This window comes from Microsporum canis, genomic scaffold, assembly GCF_000151145.1.
Source record: "Microsporum canis CBS 113480 supercont1.2 genomic scaffold, whole genome shotgun sequence".
In the NCBI taxonomy this organism is placed as follows: Eukaryota; Fungi; Ascomycota; class Eurotiomycetes; order Onygenales; family Arthrodermataceae; genus Microsporum; species Microsporum canis.
Window position 1 is genome coordinate 2,884,738 of NW_003299168.1, and position 22,492 is coordinate 2,907,229.

At 47.8% G+C, this 22,492-nt stretch overlaps 11 protein-coding genes across 11 annotated transcripts; 6 read left to right on the forward strand and 5 right to left on the reverse strand.

Moving 5' to 3' along the window:
* Positions 1-42: 42 nt before the first annotated feature.
* On the reverse strand, positions 43-1,626 carry MCYG_02543 (protein kinase domain-containing protein; the record flags this gene model as incomplete). The annotated part of the gene is made up of 5 exons (XM_002849563.1): positions 43-245; positions 299-539; positions 601-917; positions 976-1,322; positions 1,445-1,626. The coding sequence occupies 5 exons, from the start codon at positions 1,624-1,626 to the stop codon at positions 43-45; spliced, it is 1,290 nt and encodes a 429-aa protein (XP_002849609.1).
* A 405-nt stretch (positions 1,627-2,031) lies between these two features.
* Positions 2,032-3,764, reverse strand: MCYG_02544 (long-chain-fatty-acid-CoA ligase; the record flags this gene model as incomplete). The annotated part of the gene is made up of 3 exons (XM_002849564.1): positions 2,032-2,196; positions 2,267-3,408; positions 3,464-3,764. 3 exons carry the CDS (start codon positions 3,762-3,764, stop codon positions 2,032-2,034), a joined length of 1,608 nt encoding a protein of 535 aa, XP_002849610.1.
* A 1,804-nt stretch (positions 3,765-5,568) lies between these two features.
* On the forward strand, positions 5,569-7,492 carry MCYG_02545 (MFS transporter; the record flags this gene model as incomplete). Its single annotated transcript, XM_002849565.1, has 7 exons — positions 5,569-5,760; positions 5,818-6,052; positions 6,133-6,186; positions 6,366-6,489; positions 6,548-6,817; positions 6,899-7,202; positions 7,268-7,492. The coding sequence occupies 7 exons, from the start codon at positions 5,569-5,571 to the stop codon at positions 7,490-7,492; spliced, it is 1,404 nt and encodes a 467-aa protein (XP_002849611.1).
* Positions 7,493-7,810: 318 nt separating this feature from the next.
* On the forward strand, positions 7,811-9,064 carry MCYG_02546 (conserved hypothetical protein; the record flags this gene model as incomplete). Its single annotated transcript, XM_002849566.1, has 2 exons — positions 7,811-7,865; positions 7,902-9,064. The coding sequence occupies 2 exons, from the start codon at positions 7,811-7,813 to the stop codon at positions 9,062-9,064; spliced, it is 1,218 nt and encodes a 405-aa protein (XP_002849612.1).
* Positions 9,065-9,460: 396 nt separating this feature from the next.
* On the reverse strand, positions 9,461-10,015 carry MCYG_02547 (conserved hypothetical protein; the record flags this gene model as incomplete). Its single annotated transcript, XM_002849567.1, has 2 exons — positions 9,461-9,840; positions 9,913-10,015. 2 exons carry the CDS (start codon positions 10,013-10,015, stop codon positions 9,461-9,463), a joined length of 483 nt encoding a protein of 160 aa, XP_002849613.1.
* A 504-nt stretch (positions 10,016-10,519) lies between these two features.
* MCYG_02548 (uncharacterized protein) lies at positions 10,520-11,729 on the forward strand (the record flags this gene model as incomplete). Its single annotated transcript, XM_002849568.1, has 2 exons — positions 10,520-11,052; positions 11,132-11,729. 2 exons carry the CDS (start codon positions 10,520-10,522, stop codon positions 11,727-11,729), a joined length of 1,131 nt encoding a protein of 376 aa, XP_002849614.1.
* A 484-nt stretch (positions 11,730-12,213) lies between these two features.
* Positions 12,214-13,186, forward strand: MCYG_02549 (Crg1p; the record flags this gene model as incomplete). The annotated part of the gene is made up of 2 exons (XM_002849569.1): positions 12,214-12,227; positions 12,316-13,186. 2 exons carry the CDS (start codon positions 12,214-12,216, stop codon positions 13,184-13,186), a joined length of 885 nt encoding a protein of 294 aa, XP_002849615.1.
* A 185-nt stretch (positions 13,187-13,371) lies between these two features.
* MCYG_02550 (HIT domain-containing protein) lies at positions 13,372-14,087 on the reverse strand (the record flags this gene model as incomplete). The annotated part of the gene is made up of 2 exons (XM_002849570.1): positions 13,372-13,905; positions 13,992-14,087. 2 exons carry the CDS (start codon positions 14,085-14,087, stop codon positions 13,372-13,374), a joined length of 630 nt encoding a protein of 209 aa, XP_002849616.1.
* A 1,068-nt stretch (positions 14,088-15,155) lies between these two features.
* On the forward strand, positions 15,156-15,578 carry MCYG_02551 (blasticidin-resistance protein; the record flags this gene model as incomplete). The annotated part of the gene is made up of 1 exon (XM_002849571.1): positions 15,156-15,578. One exon carries the CDS (start codon positions 15,156-15,158, stop codon positions 15,576-15,578), a length of 423 nt encoding a protein of 140 aa, XP_002849617.1.
* Positions 15,579-15,975: 397 nt separating this feature from the next.
* MCYG_02552 (chitin synthase 2) lies at positions 15,976-19,923 on the forward strand (the record flags this gene model as incomplete). The annotated part of the gene is made up of 5 exons (XM_002849572.1): positions 15,976-16,262; positions 16,479-18,484; positions 18,541-18,602; positions 18,792-18,958; positions 19,017-19,923. 5 exons carry the CDS (start codon positions 15,976-15,978, stop codon positions 19,921-19,923), a joined length of 3,429 nt encoding a protein of 1,142 aa, XP_002849618.1.
* Positions 19,924-20,259: 336 nt separating this feature from the next.
* On the reverse strand, positions 20,260-22,106 carry MCYG_02553 (lactation elevated protein 1; the record flags this gene model as incomplete). Its single annotated transcript, XM_002849573.1, has 3 exons — positions 20,260-20,616; positions 20,692-21,698; positions 21,725-22,106. 3 exons carry the CDS (start codon positions 22,104-22,106, stop codon positions 20,260-20,262), a joined length of 1,746 nt encoding a protein of 581 aa, XP_002849619.1.
* Between the last annotated feature and the right edge of the window lie 386 nt (positions 22,107-22,492).

The following is a 22,492-nucleotide window of genomic DNA, read 5'->3' on the forward strand; positions in this document are numbered from 1 at the left end:
TGCTCGCCCTATGGCCCTAGTGGAAGGTTACAAGGCAGCCAGTCAAGCCCCCCCTCTTTTGATCGACTCATCGCTAAGCCAAGGGTCTTCAATAAGCTCTTTTGCTGTTTTCCTATCTTCTGGAAGCCACCGAAGCATTTTTCTTGCAAACAGTAAAAATTGATCCTTTTGCTCCCCCTCGAGGCATGTCACTGTATCTTCGAGACAGAGGTCCTGAGATACGGCACTTTTGTGGAGAAACTCCCCTACATCCAGTTAGAGACTTGGTAGATATCATAGAGGGAAATAAGAGCTGTACCGTTTTCCCCAAAGAATGGACCTCCATACCACTCAGACGCCGTATTGCACATCTTTCCTGACTCATTTTGGGCAGCGGGAGCCCACTTCCAGCTTATTCCATCTCTCTCGCGGTCGATTAATTCTTTAGGAGGCGGACCAAGGAGAGATATCATCTCCGCAAGATGGGCTTCAGGATGGTAGTTCCCTTGAGCATCAAGTGGCGAAGTAAAGAGATCCCGAGACTCAAGTAAATTCCACATCTAAATTGTTACAAGTTAGCAAGAGCAACCTAATGGAACAATATTGGGATAGAGTAAATACCAGCAGCCCCAGATTCCAAATATCCGCGCTATACGTCCATCCAGCCCCTAGAATAACCTCCGGAGCCCGATAATGGTCAGGTTGAATTGGATGTCTGTTCAGTAATGATGGATCTTTTTGACGGTGTGCAAGGCCAAAGTCTGTTATTTTAGGTAGAATGTAGTAAGACCTCACCGGCCCGAAGTCGTTATGTGAGAGATAGACCGTACTCCCATTGTTTGATTTGTGAGGCATAGGATTTTGTGCTTGCAGTAATGCAAAGTCCTCCAGCACTGACGGCTCTTCAAATCCGACGAGAATGTTTTCTACCTTTAGGTCTATTGAAAGTATTAATAACTTAATAACTATAGTATGCGTACAAAGGGTAGCACTGACCTGTATGAATGATGTTGCATTCAGTGTGTAGGTAATCTAGACCTTTTAAAAGAAGCTTCACGTAACCTTTCAGAAGACCGAGGGGAAACCTCTTATTTCGGAGACGTGATTGAAAAAGCCATAGAGGCTCCCTCATGGGTTCATATCCCAGGCATACATGCATCCCACGTGGGCCTCTTTCCTCGAACTGTTCAAGAAACGTCCGAACATAATTACGGCCATCATGGCGGCAAACAATGCTGTCAATATGGCGTTCGATATTAAGCTCATGAGCAGCTTGTTCTGCATCCTTGAAGTTGTTATTGCCGACCTTTAGAGTCAGGTAGCGCTCAGCCTGCCAATTTCGCCTACCGACTTCATTAATAAAGCTACAGTTCGGGAGTCAAGAAGCTAACTTTACCGATGGAGATCCCGTACAAGCCATACCGTAGAACATCCTCCCCAGCCAAGTTTTGCAAGCGCCTCGTACCTCTGATTGAAAATGTAGCCAGGCCTAACAGGGAAATAGTGGCTTGCTTGGTAACCAGGTACTATCTCTTCTTCAATGGGGACATCTGGGTGTAACTCAGTACTCGTACCGCAAAATATCGTAGGTTGTTTGCGGCTGAGTGGCGACCTAGTCCAAAATGCCCGTAAAGCGCGTTTGGCCATCTCGTTGGGAGTCAGGAGTAAAAATAATGCCTTGTTCAAATCATAAATAACCTTCCGGCCCGAGATCCCATGTGCCAAGAGAGTTGCAGCCTACCAAACAACTTTATCGTTACTATGTGGAAATCAACAGATGTATGGTATGTTCTTGAACTGAGGCATTCTCTTCCAAGGGTGGGCTTGACATTGTGAAAATGGTCTCAACGACTATTAGTTTACCGCGTTATTGCCTCCCATACCCAAGAGCTAGGCATATAACCGTCTAGCTCCTGTATCCTGGAAATCCTGCTTAGGGTTGGCACTTGGTATCTTTCTCATCTAAACGACTAATCTAGATACTCTAATACTTTCAATCATTATTTACAACAGATACTATGTGACAGTGAGTGGTGGTTGATTCAATCGCAATCATGCGAGGTCTGGCCAATACTTCTTCACAATCATTTTCTTATTCACCTTACCCATGGCGTTCCTCTCAATACTGTCAACAAGTTTTAGGACACTTGGTATCTTATACGTAGCCATTTCAGACTTCAGCTTTGCGCGGAGACTATGCAGCTCCAGCGTTGTGGTCTGATTAGATAGTTAGCATTCAGTTACAATAGAATGAAGGGGTTAATAAACAAGGGTAGGAAACACTTACGCCTTCCCTCTGCTTAACAACAGCAGCGACACGTTGGCCCCATTCGTTATCAGCAATCCCCACCACAGCTACCTCCTGCACCTCTTCCAACGCAAGCATCTTCCTCTCCACCTCCAATGCAGATATTTTATATCCTCCGCTCTTGATTAAATCCACTGACGCTCTGCCCTGAATATAGTAAGCACCCGCTGAATCACGTCTCGCTACATCGCCTGTCTTAAACCACCCATCACTCGTAAATTCCGAGGCGGTTGCGTCGGGCCGTCGCCAGTATTCCAGAAATACATTGTCGCCTTTAATTTCTATCATACCGTCTTCATCACACGAGGAGGCAGGGATGGGGATTCCAGTCTCTCGATGTGTTAGACGTACCTGTACACCGGGGAGGGGCCAGCCAACGCTCCCTTCTATGCGGCGTGAGACGTCTAGACCACAGCTCAGCCCCATGCCGATCTCGGTCATACCATAACGTTCAAGCAATGTTTGTCCGCTTATTTCCAGGAACTTTGTCCTAATTGGTGTAGGTAGAGCCGCGGAACCGCTGACTACTAATCTTAGTGCACCTGCACCGGATCGGGCCGCTGCCTCTGTATCTGTTGATCGAATATTGGCATCAAAGTAGTCGACTAGGCGCGAGTAAACTGTGGGCACAGCCATGAACATGGTTGATGAGCCAGGATTGCTCCACCTATCCCAGACAACTCGGGGATCAAATTTGGCATACATTTCGACTATACCGCCGCTTAGGAGAGTCGCTGTAAGTCCGTTTATAATACCATGGATATGGTGAAGAGGGAGTACGTGGATTAGATGATCAGACTGGGAGTATTTCCATGCTTGGATGAGAGAGGTTGCCTGAAATGTTATTGTCTTATGAGTTGTGACGCAGCCCTTGGGGTTGGCTGTTGTGCCAGATGTATATATCATCAGAGCCCTTCGTGATAGGTCGAATGCTGGATGAAGGTTGGGAATAGAGGTGCAGCCCCTACTCTCAGTAACGGGTGAAAGTTCCATGAAGCTGGCGTCGGAGGGGTTGTCAAGCAAAGATGGTTTCAGGTGCTGGAAAGAAGTATGGAGAACGACTAATGATGGATCAGAGTCCGAGATTGTATATAGCAACTCTTTCGGTGGATGCGATGTGCCTTTTATCTTCAATTAGCGTTTTGTATCTTCAACGTAAAGGAAGCGCAAACCTACACAACGGTACGCAAACTCCACCAGCCGCCCATACCGCCCACTGGCAAACCACATAATCATATCCGGCCGGAACAAGGAACGCAACCCTTCTTTCCTCTAGATCCTGGACCTTTACCTCGGCCAGAATCCTCCTCTTCAATATAGACACATCGTTGAGTAATTGGCGATATGTAAAGCTCAGGTCCTTACTTTTATCAATTATCGCGATCTTCCCAGGGTCTTTAGAGGCCCATTTCTGAGCCTCTAAAAACAATGGGAGGGAAGGGAGGGACGGCGGTAGTGTCAAAGCTGTGGTATTCATATTATCATCGCGTGAGCGGAGGAAATGGATGGTTATCGGGAGGGACAGTGCGGCTACTGCGCAGAGAAGCGGAATCCAGCTTGGTTGGCGATTGAGGGCAGTTGAAATTGCAGACATAGTTAGTTAATAGTATGTCTCGTAGGTGATCCCTTAACCAAAGCCATCGACCTAGTTCATATATTGTCAGCGTCTGCAGCGATCAATTGTGCTTTCCAAGCCTTATCAACGTCCCCCATGACAGACCTTGGTAGCCTGATAAGGATTAACACGGCGTCAATGCGAGACTCAATGCGCCGGTTTAACAAGCCACAACCGTAGTTGGGTTATAATTACAGCACTCCCGCGGGCCGCATATAGAATCAACCACAAAGTCGAGGCGGACAGTGATATCAAATGAAACCAACTATGGATCGCTCGAAGGACGCGAACCCCCTATCTGATCACGTGATTCGAGCATGGTCCGAACAAAATCCTTGAAGCTTGCGGGAGATTACGTAAAGGAAGAAACAAGCAAGGCTTGTGATAATCTTAACTTGACCTTCGTTCAGCGTTTGGAGAAGTGAGCATGTCCCCTTGTCGCCCCTCTATGACGTACGGAACGGAACGGTCAGAAGAAGTATTCAAATCTCAACTTCAATCCTGCATTCAAAACATGTTTCTGACAGCACAGCTCGGAAAGTTATTGACGCTTCTCTCGCAGCCACTAATATCCTGGAGGCGCCTGTTCTCTCCGTTATGCCATGTCAAATAAGTCGATCTCTTCCTCATGCTGTACAACTTCGCCTATATAAGCCTATTTGCACCAATTCTATCTCAGGCTCTCTGGCTGCTCAACGTTAGAATCCAATTTTTGTGCTCTGACTACGCGTTTGATACGCAACACCCCCTATTATAGCACTTCCAACTCGACCCGACTCGAGCACCTAGATTATACTATGTTTTGCCAACCTTCGCTGACCTGATCTTCGCTCCCCGGGGTATCATGCTGATATACCCTATAACGAGAATTACCACATCACTGTGCTATGTCCGCTCTCTACGCTAGAGAAAATCTTCGCCATCGATGTTCTTTCAGAAAAAAGTATCGAGTGTTTTCAGTGTTGAGCGTGGCGCCGCAGCACACCACAACATCAACTGGAGTTTTGCCAACAGCAGCACGCTATTATGCTGCATACTCGGTAGTGTGATTAACGGTGGCTCTCAACGGGTATCTCTATATCAGTCTCGATCACCCTCTTACGTTCTGGAGCATGCAATAAGTACAAAGTACATCTAGCAGATTGTATGGACAGAGAAGGTCATGGTAAACGAGCTTGCAGGAGCTTCTCTGCTGCATCACATTTTGGTATTGAGCAAGGGGATGAGATCAGCTCGCCAATCAGCTGGCAGTTTATACGAGATCCATTTATTTGCGGCTAATCTATTGGCCGAAGCTTCCCCGCATTGACCCCCCGGCCAGATCACAGTCCTGTGATATCGCTAGCTGCCAATCCAGATTCCTTCCATACAAAAGAAAAGAGAGGCAATATTAACATTAATAGGGCCGTGGACGATCAATGGCACAGTTGTAATTCTGACTAGGTACCATGTACTGCAGAGCCTTCAGCAACATCCCTGTGCTGCAAATGAGAAGCGGCTCAGTGTTTCCAGTTGGGTGTTCTCGGGTATCATTCGGCCCATCGCTGGGGGATTAATATAAACACTCGCTTTTTCCCATCCTCAAAATCTATCGAAAGCATACACATCTTCCACTCTCGTATCTTGAAAAGCTCCTCACGTCTCAAGGTTTTCTTCTCGAGCGATCATGAGCACCTCAAAAACACCAGAGGCGGTGGGCGTCTCGCCTATCGAAGTTGACAACCAGGTTGAAAGGACAACCACCGAGGATAAAACGGACGAAAAGATCCCAGCACAAGATCGTGATTATGCCGGTGCTGTTACCAATTTATCTCCTGAGGAAATCAGGCTCGTCCGAAAGCTTGACTGGCGTATTATGGTACGCCCTCAACTAATGGTGAATTTGTTTTGTTTTCAAAGCTGACATTTAACGTAGCCGATGTTGACATTCATGTATTTTCTCAACTACATCGATAGGAACACGCTCGCCCAGGCCCGACTAAACAATCTGGAAAAAGAACTTGGCATGCACGGCACTCAGTTTAACACTACGATTTCCATCCTATTCGTTGGATACGTTCTCACCCAAGTTCCGAGTAATATGCTTATCACTAGGGTGCCGCCGAGCATATATATGAGTGCCTGGATGCTAGTGTGGTCTGTAGTTTCTGGTACGTGGCTCGTCTAACTTTAGCCTCTATACTTAGATTTACCCTGATTAATATTTATAGCCTGCACGGCATTGGTTCAGTCGTACGCTGGGATGGTGGTATGCCGGTTCCTTCTTGGGATCACGGAAGCTCCCGTAAGTTGCTTCTATATATGAAAACAAGCAGATGGATTGCTGGATTGCTTATTATCTATACATAGTTCTACCCCGGAGCTACATATATCTTGTCCATATTTTATACTCGACGAGGTATATACCTGTCCCTCTCTTTCTAGTTGCTTAGTATATAAAACTAAGCTAATCATTTTATACAGAGGTTGCCGCTCGAATTGCAATGCTCTATGCTGCCCAGATCCTGGCAACCGGTTTCGCGGGGTTGATCGCCGCAGGCGTATTCTCTGGTCTTGATCAAGTACGGGAACTATCAGGATGGCGATGGTACGGCTACAGTCGATTTTCATTTGAGCATATTATATATACTTACATTGAAACCTAGGTTGTTTATTATCGAAGGCTCTGTCTCAGCCGCCGTTGCGATTGCTGGCTTTTGGCTACTTCCAAACACTCCGCTGACGACTCGATGGTTGAAGTCTAAGGAACGCGAACTCGCACACGACCGAATTCAAAGGGATAAGATGGGGTTACCAGAAAAGGCCTCAACGATGGAGGGCCTAAAGCAGGCAGTCAGAGACCCCCGAACGTGGATCTTTTGCTTGATGCAGAATTTCCATCTGTCCGCTTGCGGGTTTAACAGTTTCTTCCCAACGTATGTATTTCACTTACGGTAATCTTGGCTGCAGATGAGGATGCCGGAGCAGCTAACTAATATCTTTCTCTTGGATTGCAGCGTGGTCAAGACCCTGGGGTTTAGCACAACAGTCACCCTAGTGTTGACATGTCCACCTTTCCTTTTTGCCGGAGCTGCGGGTATTCTCTTCGGATATACATCTGGACGGTTCCATGAGCGTACCTGGCATATCACCGCGGGGCTTACAACCGCTATCATCGGATTTGTGATTGCTGCTTCGACTCTCAACACCGCAGGTCGCTATGTTGCCTGTTTCATCTTCCCGATCGGTGCCTATTCGGTTAACTCAGTCATCATCGGCTGGGCTTCATCAACATTATCTCAGACCCGTGAGAAACAAGCTGTAAGTTCAGCTCTTTGCATCTGTATCTTTATGTTCGGAAAGCGTAACTGACGCCATGGTTATAGGTCGTCCTTGCTATGACGAATGTCGGCGGACAGATAGGATATATATACGGGGCGTACGTCTGGCCGGACTCCGACTCGCCCAGATATGGCATCGGCTTTGGCGCATCTGCTGGCTTCGCCCTTTGCTCCATCCTCTGTGCCTGGTGGATGAGATATCTTCTTAAAAAGGAGAACAAGCGACTGAGGGAGAATGCGACTGCAACCACCAACTTTTATGGATATTAATGACTTAACATAAAAATGACTATAATGACACTCTTTTCCCCATCTATATTACCCCTTCTATTTGTATTATTCTACCATCCCATGTGATGTTCAGTCAAGGTAGTGAAACAAAAAGCCAGCTGATAAAATCTTGGAAGATGCCAAGACCCACTGTCACCTTTTTGTTTTTCCTTGCTAAAATCCCAGCCTCGTTTTTTGTAGTCGTTAAATATCTGGGCACAACAAGCCTGTCACATCCTTCCATCACCCAGAGGTTATGAAGTTGTTGTCTGGCCTGTCAGGCTTACAAGACACATGTCATTGCTCAAACAGTCCTCTATGCCTAGCGACTTCTTTTTCGATAGCCCGGTCCCGCCAAAGCTGGACTTGACGGGTGCGAGATCTCGCTTCTACCACACACCACAGTCAGCCTCGGCAGCATCATCGCTGTGTCGCACCATCTCGACACCGCTAACGAGCAGTCGCAAGCGTGCTCGATATGGATACGGCGGACTAGATGGCAAGACGAGCGGGTTTGATGACCAGATTCTCTGGGACCACCCCCCGTCCATCTCGAGGATCTCGAGCCCTGTTCCTCTGGCCAACACGGAATATCTCCTGGCAGAAGGGGGTCTTGATACAGGGTTGCTGACGACGGCAAAGGCATCGATACTCGGGTTCTCCTCCCAGCGAGATGGCGAGAACGAGGAGTCGGAGTTGGATTACCGTCCCACCAGGTATCGAGAGCCTAGCCGGACGGTGGCGGCTCGGATGGAGGTCGATGGGGGCTATACACCACCTACGCCCTCATCTATCGAAGGAACGAAAAGGAAACGGGAGCCTCAGACGGTACAGGATGATAACACAACCGTGAAAAGTACCCCAGGCTGGGGTGAGGCGGTTCTCAATCTTGTCGGAGGAGTTGCTGGGAAGGTATGGAATTTCTGCTGGTCAGCTCCGTTCCGAGGGTTCCACGCCGGCGGAGGCAGGGGATATGATATGGATGCTTCCACGACGACAGTGCAACCAAGTCAGACATGGGATACGCCCTCACCGCCACAGAAGAGGCGCCCAAGCCATCAGATGGACGAAACACCCATCCCTGGGCGTTATCCGGTAGACGACAGCTACTGCATCGATAAGCCACATCGAGACGATATACACAACAACTGGGTCCTAGTCAAGGAAAACAAAGGCTCCCAGGAGAGTACCCCTTCCCCTGGGCCAAGGAAGATACCTCGTCGAAACAGTGTCGTCCACCATGTTCCTGCCCGCCGTTCGGCTGCTAGGGTACAGCCTAAGCGGCCCGTTACCCCCCTCACGCCTACTCGCTCCCCGAACTTCTCTCCGCAACTCTCTTCTCCATCCATCTACAAAACGCCACCCAAGCATAGCACTGTGTCCAATCCCAATGAAAGCCCATTATCGATAGAGACTCAAAGACATGCAGCCAAGCTGAGGCGTAAGGAACGTCAGGAGGATGCCAGCATCCGAAGACTGAATCAGCAGCTGAAAGCCATGATCAGGGAGGGCAGAGAAGCTCTGGGAACTAGAATAGAGGTGGATGAAATGGACCTGGATGAATGGGATTAACCCCTTTTTTATGATTTTCCTCTCTCTGAGTTTTTATAGCCCGCAGATTCCTTTTTTTTTTTTTTTTTCGACACGTTTGTACGATTCCTCACAGTGGATTATCTTTATATCCCGGTTATGCCTAATGACCTGATGATGCCATGTCTTTCTTTTTTCTTGCTCTTTTCCTGACTCTACTACCTGAAGGGGAACATGTTGAAGACCCCCAAGTTTTACCAGTTTGTACCTACCCTGATAGAGGGTAGAAAGTATTATGTATGAATTGAGGTCACCTCTCGGGATTTCCATACCACTATACATTGCAGTCTGCGTAGCCTCATGGTAAACAAGTTATGTTCATCGAGCCGTGTATATATGTCCAAATGCCATGTACATCAATATAACCAGCTGTTCCTTTCACAGCTTCTGAGAAGTCCACTGGACTCCGGCAGCATCTAGCCCAGCGTCACCATCTACTAGAACGCACCAGCCCTCACTGCCCTGTCCTCCTGGTCCCCCGATGGCCGCCTTGAAATTCTCACGAGCGTATTCGAGCACCTCGTCGTCGTAAGTGCCTGGCTGCAGCCACACGGCTGGCACGTCCACCGACTTTGCGTCACGCAGGATCTGGATAGTCACCTTTGGCGGCGTCACGATAGAAAGGGATGTCTGAGAAGGCATAGGAAGGTCCACGGGAGATGCCACTGTGGTGTATGATTTGGATGGCAGCGAGATCGATGGCGCTCTCGGATTCAGCGGAGTGACAGCCAGCGAATGTTGATGGTACCACGCCAGAACTGAAGAAGATATCCAGTCAGTATCCCTGTCATGATCATCATCATTACCATCTCAGAGACGGAGGTTGATACTTTTATATCCGAACTTGCTGGCATCAGTGCTTGCGCCAGCGACTGCAAAGCGCGGGGAGGAGAAGAACAGCTTGACGGCGGCCTCCATATCTGACGAAGACATTATCGACTTGATGCAGAGACGGTATCAACAAGAATCAATATCACTATCGACAGCCTGAAGAAGCATCTGTTTAATACAAAAGCTCACCCCGCGATGTGGTGGGATTCTTATGTATATACAAATCAACTATTAATTGCTTTTGCCGCCCACAAGGTTTGCCCGCCAAACGGAGTAACATATGTAGTTGTCAAGCTGCTTGACTGGCGGCTAGCGGACAGTTAGCGATATCTCGCAGAATCCAGAGAGCCAGGCTTGGTTCTGGTATGCCAATTCTGTTTGTCGATGGAAGAAGCGGCAGCGGTATCAATATATACATCGGACTTGGTCGCATACTGATTGCGCTTCCTAGTGCCCTGCAAGTCTACCGCGCTTCATCCCCAGCCTTCTTCGCCTGCAACCCTGCAATGGACGACCTGGCAATCCACCCACGATTGTTACCGAAGCCTCTTTGCAGACAACACGGAGCAGTTGCTGTCGCAAGACGTGTGGAAAAGAGAGAGAGAAATGCCTAAATTCAGCCAGTGGATTCGAAAGATAACCCAGCGCGGCCATTCAGACCAGCAGGGCGAGAGGTCTTCACACAATGCTCCACCGCGTCGTCGTTTGCGAAGGCCTCGGACGCCTTTGATACCGATCCTCCCTACTGACCGCAGAGCGCTGTCGTTTTTATACGATTCCAGCGCGTCAGACGATGAGTGGGCGACAGAGAACAGCCTCTTCTTCCTGCGTTTGCCGCCAGAGATCCGCCGGATGGTATACATTGCTCTGTTTGGATCAAGAACGATACATATGAGTCTTCACTACACCACCTCAATTGTTGCTGGAAAAGCCCATGCCCGCTTGGACACGATTAAGCGGACAGATGATCCTAATCTCCAGTGGAGGTGGTGGCATTGTGTCTGTCATAGATACAGGAACCTCCCCTTTTGGAACGACCGTTGCTCTCTGCCACAGTACACCTCTTGTCGTGCTCATTATGGAGATCACTCAAGCTGCTTCATTGGAGTACTGGAGTGGCTGCTGACATCTCGTCGATGGTAAGAATTGTCTTTTTAAAGTAATGTATAGTTTGTTACATTATCCATCTTCTGATTTCTAACAGACTTCATCAAATAGTTATACAGAAGCGATGCCGGTTCTCTACCACACCAATACATTCATCGTCAACGACGAATTCTACGATGGCCTCATATTCAAGCTGCCTAACCTAATCCCAGCGCACCATCTCAGAGGGGTTACCTCGCTTGAACTAACATCTAGAATCATCCCCAGCGGTGACGCAGTTGATGTCGGAGACCATGCTGCACTGGTTTCGTTTATTTGTTCTTTCTTCCCCCAGCTACGTTGCCTACGTCTACACATAAAGAGAGGTGGTAGGTTTATAGAACGGAATGCTCACGATGTATTCCCTTGGACCATGCCGGGGGTAGAAGGCTACCCTCTTGTAAGCGCTGCAATTTTCTACACCACAGACCAGCTGGTACATCATTATTCAACCCAGTTGAAGTGCCTGGAGGTTGCTTTGGATAAATACATCTATACGAGAGTCCTGATGGTTCAACCCGAGGAAGTGATCAAAACAGAGGAGATACATCCAAGACAATCATGGCGCAGGTTCTGGCGAACGGTCATCACCCACGATGGACTAAATCTAGGCTACTACGTTATAGAAGCGGAGGACCAGGTTCTTATTCCGATAGACACATGCTTATAGCTGTGTGTTTCTACATACACGGCAAATCGACGGAAACAACCAGCCTTAACCACTACACAGCAGTCTAGGTTGGGTTTTTCACCAGTTAACAGCCAATCGAGACACACTACTGGCCTCTCTTGACGTATGGTGTTTTATGTTTACGGTTCTCAGTTAATGGGATTCTTGTATGGCTAAGCTTTACGGGAACCCGTTCACTGGCCAAATCTACCACGGAATCGCCCCAATACAGTGGATCTCAGGTGGATTTAAGACCTCTTAGTTTTCTATATATATCCAATTTCCAGGATGTGGTGATATGCAATCAATACTTCGCTGAGCCAACTTCTCGCTCATAATCCTCGGCAAATCTCGGCTATTTTAAGCTGTTAGATGACCGAAAATATAAACTAAAAAGACATCCATTTATAACTACTTCTGACTCTCCGCCTATCCGAGTTGATAACAATAAGCTGAACAAGAAATACATCCAAAATCGTACATGATGGCAACCTTTGCGTCAGTATTATATCCCATGATATCCAGGATTTACTGAGAAAGAAAATTAACTAATGATGTGCATGGAAACGTTGCGACTGCTTTACAGAAGTAGCAACTTTTCATATACGGCGTATGCCTCATTTCGCCCAGAATACCCCCAAAAGCTCTATGATATGGTATTTTCCTATCACCAAGGCGCATACAACACCTGTCTAGATCTTGGGTGCGGTCACGGCCTGGTTTCTCGTGCCCTTTCCCCGAGATTCAAGAAAGTCTATGGCATCGACCCATCCGCGGGCATGATAGAGCAAGCAAAGAACATGACGACTGAGCAGAACGTTGAGTTCGTTCAAGCCGCTGCTGAGTCTCTTCCATTCATTGAGGATAAAAGTGTAGACTTGGTTGTCGCTGGAGTAGCCGCCCACTGGTTCAATTATCCGCCCCTCTTCGCAGAATTACAACGGGTGATGAAACCTGGAGGCACCCTTGCATTTTGGGGATATTCGGATCACTACCTAGTTGATTATCCCAAGGCTACCGCCGTACTTGACAAATATGCTTATGGTCTAGATAAAGATCTGCTTGGTTCGTACTGGACCCAGCCTGGAAATTCAATCATGAGGGAGAGTTTACGTGCTATACAGCCACCGACGGATCAATGGGCAGACATCCAGCGGATTGAATACCAACCCGGACTTAACGGTCCAGACTCTGGTAAAGGAACAAAATATATGGAGACTGAGATCACGCTTCGCCAGGCGACTGAGTATATCCGTACATGGAGCGCATATCAACGCTGGAAAGACGCTCATCCAGGCCAACTTCGACGAAGTGAGGGCGGAACTGGAGATGTTGCGGATGAGATGCTTGACAGTATGATTAAGGCTGAGGATAGTCTACGTGATGTTCAATCAGCAGAGGATAAAGTTGTGAAGATTGAATGGGCCAGCGCTCTAATCCTCGGACGAAAGCTGTGAGCTATGGGCTATTTTTTCAAATTAAATAGTTTCTGGATCACCACAGTGCTCGAAGTATACCACGAAGAAGGGATCCTTTTTTTTGGGTTTACACGGCTGATATAGAGAGAGGATATGTTGTAAAATAGACGTCAAACCCATCTCAGAGGAATTTCTTTGAATTTATAAGTGTATTTCCCAATGATTTACTCGTCAAACACATTCTTTGAATTTTCTATTTCCAGTTCAATCTCCTTTTCCATCTCCGCAGCAAGCATTTCTGCTTCCTTGAGCATCTCCTGGTCGGACCTGGGCTCCCTAGAATCGTTATCCACAGCTGGAAACTCGGACCTTGACCGCTTCGATTCCATGGCCAGTTTCCTTTCGGCCAGGAACCTTCCAATATCCCCATCCTCACCGTCCATCATACCGTAAATCGCATCGGAGCCACCCATGTGGTCCAAATCAGCTTTCTTACGAGGTATTATATGGGCATGTACATGAGGCACGCTCTGTCCGGCATGGACACCATCTTGGATCGCAACATTTAAACTTGTGGCCTCGTAGACACGTTCAACCATGCGACTGACACGGCGAACAGTGAGGAAGAGATTTGTTGTTTCGGCGGGGGTTAGGTCTGACAGTCGTTGAATGCGCCGTATTGGACAGACGAGGACATGACCAGGCAAAAGGGGTTTGATGTTAACAAGGGCAAACGAGAGAGGAGTTATGAAGAAGACCTAGCCATATGACCGTTAGCTATCAATATACCAGCTTTGAGGATGTATCCATCTCCCAACTCCCCATGACGTTTCTGGGGACGTACCTGTGGCGTTACAAGAAACGGCCCAAAGTGAATTGGACTTCTTGCAACTACGTTCATCGTGTCTGCAGCGGATTCGTCGGAATGTTGACCAGTCATTGTACTTGGTAGTTAGCTCAGTAAAAACGCGATTTAATAGTTAACTAATTTGTTAATTGGTTGATTGTTTGGTTATCGATAGAGCTACAGCGTTGCAGCCAATGAACTCAGTATTGAACACTAGGACCTACACGCACTCTATGCGATTAACTACGGCTCTTTACAGATCCTAATCGCACATAGGCATTATATTCATTGTCTAGCAAATGTGTACCGTCCATAACGGACTATCTTTGCTGCCTCCTCTCTTTATAGTACTACCACCAATCTCCTCGGTCTCAACTTCTTCCTCGTTCCTCGTGAGGAGCCAGAGCACGGTGACCGTGAGCGAGAACCACTTCTCACCAACGAGTAAACTGCTAAACTCCCGCTGTCGTAAATCTAATTCAATCCTGAGCATCCATCGGATACTCCCCCGGAATCTCTCACTGTCTCATTATACTCTCATGCTAATGTTTCCATGTTTCCTTGGTACGACTACTTAAACCCCCAAAAAAATATACATCACCCCTCTGTCAAATACGCAAACAAGACCTCTCCTCCCCATCATCTCAGGTTGGACCATATATACATGCCTCGTCCAAAGGGGCCTTGTTTCGAAGTTCAACCTCTTTTAATGTTGTTATGTTCAGCCGGCGTGTTCCTACTCCCCTAATGAAGTGTTATCTAGCGTCTCGTTTTCCTGTAGCTACGTACTGCAAGTTTTCCTTGATTCCCAACTAAATTATAATGTCTATTCTTTATATAAATTGCTAATACGATCATCCCTCTTCTCTCCTCGCCCTGGTAAAGCGTAGCCTTGGATCCGGATACGGGCCGAACGTTTCCAAAAATCGGAGTCCTGATCAGGGTTTCGCCCTGCAAGCTGTGGAGCCAGCCCGTCTTTCTTCACTGTCGGCCTCCATTTTCAGTTAAAAAAAAGGTTGGCATATAAGACGGCTACTCAGGCAAATAAATCAATATCTTCGCAGTTGAGACCTTGAGATATACACAGATATTGATATATATGTCTATATAACGGTAAGTAGCATTAATAACCGACAAGTAGTCCTACTAATAGCCACAGTGATGTCTGCCTACGCACACCTTTCGCCAGCAGAGCAAAACCTCATCGAGGTAGCAACCAAGACGATAGCAGCCATTCCGGTGTCCGACGACTACAGCGTCGCGAGCGCCGCACTCGCAGAAGACGGCCGCATCTTCACGGGCATCAACGTCTATCACTTCACCGGCGGACCCTGTGCTGAACTCGTCGTCCTGGGAGTCGCCGCCACAGCTGGACCACCCAAACTCACTCATATCGTGGCCATGGGGAACGAAGGACGGATGGTGCTCAGCCCGTGTGGCCGTTGTAGACAGGTCCTGTGTGATTTGCATCCGGGCATCAAGGCGATTGTGAGGGACACAGATGGGACAGTGAAAGTCGAGAAGGTGGAAGATCTGTTGCCTGCGAGATATCTCATACCTGACCCCACCGTTGAGAGGCTCTAGAGAGCCTCCACCAACGTCCTATCTTATTCTTTTGCCATCATCTATCAAGTGTTTTTCTTTGCTTTTTTCTCCTTCTTTTCCTTGTAGATGATTTAAAGTTGTCGGCCTGGCTTAGTCAGCAAGTTGCTGTGACAACCGCAAGTTTACATGGAAAAGCGCCGCCAACAACTTGATAAGTTTCTCCAAGCTCAAGATCTCACCTCCTGGCGACTTCATACTCCCTCGAGCAGCTATCCAGTTGGGGTTTTCAGTCTATCTCTGCTATACACGGGACAGGACCCGGCTATCAGTCCTCTACATCGACCTACTTCTACCTAATGATGCAGTATATCTGATTTCCATATCTATATCTCCATCTCCGTTACCAGCTCAACCAACCCACCTACAGTGACGCTCGATGGACCCCTCGGGGACGTCTGGTCATTCGGCTCCTCCTGGCTACAGCGAGGAGCCACCGTCCTACTCGCTGCCGAATAACTACGATGATAACGATGACATGAGAGCTTCCATGTCCGCCGCTGGCGCGAACGCTTCGGCGACGATGAGGCTGCTGCCTGCGGGCTCCGGAAGCAGTATCAATGAGAACTACGATACATACAATATGTACGATACTTACTCTGTTGGTAGTGACCTTGGGAGCGCCCAATTCGGGGCGCAGAACCCTTCAATAATACAACGTCAACAGTATGTAACATCTCAGAAAGATGGCAGCAGCACAGCAACACCAGTCTCGACATTAGACAGCAATATCCCATCAGAGTCATCCACTACACTTACCCAGAGCATCCTATCAGCCAATTCCCCTTGCCCAGCTTCCCCTAACACACGTCTCCTTACCCTACCCCATGACATTCCTCTAGAGAATCTCCCCAAAAGGGATGCTCATATTCCCTCTTCCAGCAGCAGTCCTGTCAAAGGCAGCGTAAAGGGAAAGATGTCTTCACTACGTCTATGTCACCCTGCTGTCCCTGCTCCCCTGCGTCTCGCTAGCCCAAAGCCACCTATTATTCCAAGCCTCAGGCGTCAAAATGACAGTCTCACCCTAGACGACTTATTTCTACCCCCAATTCATATCAACCATGGAGGCGCACTGTCCTCCATTCAGGAGGCAATCGATGAACTTGAAGCTGACCAGAAATTAACTAGTTCCCCCACATCTCCCTCAAGAACTTCCTCCCAGCGATATCATCCCCTTAATTCAAATTCCACTACCACTGCCCCCATTCCACAGCCCGCCCCACCTTTAGGTCCGGCTCCAGTGATACCACCACCAGGCGCACCGAGCGTAGACGGGTCCCAGTTCTCCGTACGCTCCTCCTCGCCTACCAGACCATGGACTCCCTCGCGTAGTACTGACTGGCAGCGGCGCCCACCGTCAGTTTCAAGCATCAATTACGAGCCAGCAGATCTCAACGGAAGCCCTCGTCCAGGGACTCCTAGCTCAAGATATGGGGGGAGTCCAAGGCGTCCCCTTCCTCCAGCGCCACTGTTTTCCGGCCCAGCCCCAGTATCTTCTTCTAATGAAGCTACCATTGATATAGGGGAGGGTGAGCCAAACGGAGAAACAGATGATGTTTTTGGAGGTAATGGCCGAACCATAAATCCAAAGCGTTCGTCACACGGCAGTGTGAGGTCTTATGGGTCATACCTCAGCGAATCGACCATGGTGACAGAGGAAAAGGAACATATGAAAAAGGACAGCCTCGACGAAGATGACGAGAGTGATGGTGAAGTCTATGCTCCAGCACCTACTGGGCGTCAAGATAGACGAGGTGTGAGGCAGGCATTGATGGCAAAGAAAGAAGTCAAGCTTGTCAACGGTGAGCTTATTCTGGAATGTAAGATTCCTACCATCTTGCACAGCTTTTTGCCCAGGAGAGATGATCGAGAATTCACCCATATGAGGTACACTGCCGTCACATGCGACCCTGATGACTTCGTCGCAAAGGGGTATAAGCTTCGCCAAAATATCGGCAGTACCATGCGTGAAACGGAGCTGTTCATATGCGTTACCATGTACAACGAAAATGAAATCGACTTCACCCGTTCGATGCATGGTATCATGAGAAATATCTCTCATTTCTGTTCCAGGAGCAAGTCTCGCACATGGGGAAAAGACGGGTGGAAGAAAATCGTCGTTTGCATCATCGCTGATGGAAGACATAAAGTTCACCCTCGCACTTTAAACGCTCTCGGCGCCATTGGTGTATATCAGGATGGCATTGCGAAGAACATAGTTAACCAGAAAGAGGTCACGGCCCACGTGTACGAATACACGACTCAGGTCTCCTTGGACCCGGAATTGAGATTTAAGGGTGCAGAGAAGGGAATTGTGCCTTGCCAGATGATATTTTGTCTCAAGGAGCGAAACCAGAAGAAGCTCAACTCTCATCGATGGTTCTTCAATGGATTTGGCCGTGCATTGAACCCTAATGTTTGCATTTTGTTAGACGTTGGAACGAAACCGGAGCCAACTGCCTTATATCATCTCTGGAAAGCTTTCGACCAGGACTCCAATGTGGCTGGTGCTGCCGGAGAGATCAAAGCTGGCAAGGGAAAAGGATGGGTAGGCCTGCTTAATCCCTTGGTTGCATCTCAAAATTTCGAGTATAAGATGTCCAATATTTTGGATAAGCCGCTGGAGTCTCTATTTGGATATATTACTGTGTTGCCTGGTGCGCTTAGTGCTTATCGATACCATGCACTGCAGAATGATTCCACTGGCCATGGGCCACTCAGCCAATACTTCAAAGGAGAGATGTTGCATGGGAAAAATGCTGATGTGTTCACAGCGAATATGTATCTTGCTGAAGATCGTATCCTCTGCTGGGAATTGGTTGCTAAACGGGAAGAGCAATGGCTCTTGAAGTTTGTCAAGAGTGCTGTGGGTGAAACTGATGTCCCAGGTAGGTTAATCCATTTCACCTAGAGGAACTTACCATCATACTAACGACTAATCTAGATACTGTGCCTGAATTTATCTCTCAACGTCGAAGATGGCTTAATGGAGCGTTCTTTGCTGCCGTCTACTCTCTGATCCACTTCCGGCAGGTTTGGAAGACTGACCACACAGTTGCTCGTAAGATCTTGCTCCATATTGAATTCATATATCAGTTTGTCAGCTTAATCTTCACCTTTTTCTCTCTGGTAAGTTTAGCAAGATATTTTTCATATAAGCATGCCTTTCGGAAGTTACTAACAGTGGTTCTTTAGGCCAATTTCTATATCACATTCTACTTCGTTGCTTTGGCTGTGGCGGATCCAAAGATAGATCCATTCGGTCATGGAATAGCCAACGTCATATTTATTATTCTGAGATATGCTTGTGTGTTACTCATTTGCTTGCAATTCATCCTTTCCATGGGTAATCGACCCCAGGGGTAAGTTAGGGTTCCTTTCCTCGTTTGACCCGAATACATACTTACTTTTGTGAAACAGCGCGAGGAAAATGTTCTTGAGTGGAATGATTGTATACAGTATAATCATGATATACACTACCTTTGCTGGATTATACGTCGTCATCCGTCAATTCACGTCAAAAGATAATAAGGACAAGCTTACTCTGGGGCAAAACGTGTTCACTAATGTGATTGTATCGACCCTGTCAACCATCGGTCTATACTTCGTCATGTCGTTCATTTATCTCGACCCATGGCACATGTTTACCTCGTCTGCCCAATACTTTGCCCTTTTACCAAGCTACATCTGCACGCTGCAGGTATACGCCTTTTGTAACACTCACGATGTTACCTGGGGTACAAAGGGAGACAACGTCCTACATACTGATCTCGGCGCGGCACGTACCACGGGCTCCTCAACAGTCGAGCTTGAAATGCCTTCTGAGCAACTTGATATCGATAGTGGATATGACGAGGCACTCCGTAACCTTCGTGACAGACTCGAGGTTGAAAAGCCACCGGTGCCTGAATCACAGATGCAAGAGGACTACTACCGAGCTGTTCGAACCTACATGGTGTCTGTATGGCTGATTGCCAACGCCATCCTAGGAATGGCGGTGACAGAATCGTACAGCAAAAAGCACATCGGAAGTAACGGCTACCTGGCTTTCGTACTATGGAGTGTGGCTGGCCTCGCTGTGTTCCGTGGCATAGGTTCTACGGCCTTTGCGATTCTCAACGTCGTTCAAATGATTGCAGAGGGCAAGATGAAGTTTTCTGCTGGGAATTTCTCTATTGGTAGCTATGCAGGAAGCTCCGCTGCTGCAAGTTCGATTGGAAAGAAGCTTCCGCATAGGAGCGTCAAGGAGAAGGTCACTGACTGGTTTACTGAAACTGGATGGACTGTGAAGAGGCAGTTCCGTAAAGTGGCTTTTTGGAGAAAATGATATCTATTTTCATTTGTTTTATTTCTTTTGTTCAAGAGGCGGAGGCTGGGGGAGTTCTGTCATTTTCTTATAATCTTTTTTTTTTTTCAATGCTCGTGTTGGTTGGTACGTATACACAAATGTCTGGAATTGGTGTTTATTGGAGTCGTTATTGTGTATGTTTGATGTTTATGTATGCTTTTACGACAATGAGGAATTTATCAGATTAATGATATTTGACAAGAGTCTATATATGATATATGCAAGTAACTCAACGCTGATCTATAAAGTAACAGCTGTAGACAACATGAAATGCAGAAGACAGAAACAGCTCCCCGGATATATAAATGTATCTATCTACATGCTATCTTCTCTCCACTTACTTCGAGTCTTATTCCAAGCTGCTTTATCTTCCTGCCCATGCGATTCATCCATACCAACGCCCAATCCACGCTCAACCCACTGCTTACCTTCCATCTCAGCCAAACGGGACAACGCCCTAGCAAACGCGAACCGTTCCTCATCACCACTAAATATCGAGCTGGATTTAAGCTGATCCATCGACAGACCGAGATCGTCCATAAGATTGCGCATGTCGGCCTGTAGTTCAGAGTTGGATGATGGGTTGCCATCACTTGAAGCTGCTTCTTTGATATCATCTTCTGAAAGGAAGAGGTTACGTAGTGGGACGGCTGTAGTGAGGACGAGCTTTGCCTGTTTTTTTATTATTTTGCATGTTAAGTAGAAGTGTCTAGATAAAGAAAAAGGACATCAGAAGTGGGAACGTACCCTGCTCTCGTACACCGCGTCAATGAAGGTGATGAAGCGTCTGGCTAGATCTCGTTGGTGAAGGCCCATGGCGGGCACATCGGTGATGATGAACGAGTTATAGTGGTTCATTAGTTCTATATAATCGGCTGCGCCCGTGGCACGGCCAATAATTTCATCAAATGCGAATCGAGCGGCTTTGCCCGAGGCCTGCGGGACATTGACGCTCCGACCCCAAACTTCGTGCACGGCAGGGTGAGGAGGGTCGTTCTCAAAGTCACCGAGGTATTTGAACCATTTGTCTGCATGGTGGGATGCAGCTAGGCCTAGAGGATGGTGATATACGCCCGACGGCGGGCGGGGGATCTTACGGTAATCAGTGGATGAGTTGAGGTTGATAACGGTCAGGGCGGTCTTGAGAAGGTGAATGCATGGTATGAAGGACTGGCGTTGGATTCCGTTCTTGTACAGGTCATCCGGGTGTCTGTTGGAAGTGGTTACGAGTACGACGCCATGTGACATGAGGCATTCCAGCAAGCGGCGCAGGATCATTGCATCAGCTACATCTGTGCATTGGAACTCATCGAAACAGAGCACGCTTGACTGCTCGGCTATATCGGCTGCAACGAATGGGACACCGTCGACATCCGCTCCTTGCTTGGACTTTACTGCGAACAAACGTTTATGAACATCTTGCATGAAATTGTGGAAATGGATTCTTGTCTTTGAGGTAACGGCAGGAGGGAGTGTGTCGTAAAATAGATCCATGAGCATTGTCTTGCCGCATCCTACGTCTCCATACATGTAGAGGCCCTTGGGAAGGTTGGAGGGGATCTGCGTTTTTTCAGCGGTTTTGGGCGCGTTGTTGAAAAGCATGCTGAAGAACGAGGACTTGGACGGTTGAGGGTTTAGTGACTCTAGCGATGGATGGACGACTGCCGGCGCCTCGTAGTCCCGTAGCATGTCATGGAGGTCTTGAAGATGCTGGATGATAGCTAGAATATGGATGTTAGCGCTGAGTGAGTAGACTCCGGGTAAGGATATAGGCGTATACCTCTCTGATGGTCGTCGTCTCTCAAGAGGCCTGCCTCAACCCGACTTTCGTACTCCTGCAACGGACCATGGGCAGTAACATCGGCCTTCTTCTCGTCCGCGGCTGTCGCCGTCGTCATATTCCTCGTTTGTCCAGCTTCTCTGCGCACATCCCACTCAACATCCCCCCTCCTCCTCCAGGCTGCAGTAGAGTAGATCGAGCTCCCCGGCCGCGCACCCGCACGCCCATGAATCAAAGGCGCAGATGACGAACTTCCATAGCTTCGTACAGCTCTGCTTAAACACGAAGCACAGACTGCATTCGACAAATCGAACGGCGCAGCGGTCAGAGACGGCCGCAGTCTCGACAGAGGCGCATGGAACGGTCGGACAGTAGGCTTCATTCTTCCTGCCTTGCTTTCTTCTATATGCGAAATGGGGTGATTATCACTGCCTCCGAGCCATGTAGCCGTATGTATATAGATAGTATCTAGATCAGTCTTCGTGTGGGCTGGTGCTCCAGCATCTAATCTAGGGCGTCAAAAGAGAGAAAAAGAATCAGAATCAGGCAGAGAGCATGGCTCCTCTAATGAACGAACGGTCTAATCTAAGAGTTAGCCGGGTGAAAGAGTCCAAGTATGTAATAAGTTGAAGATGTTTTTCTTTTCTTCGTTTTAAAAACTTCGATTTAGATGGAAAAGTCACGGTTTCCCTGTTGGGACTAGCGCGTTTATAACTACTTGCCGAGGCTGAAATGTGAGATATATCAAATAGATGAAGACGATATAGA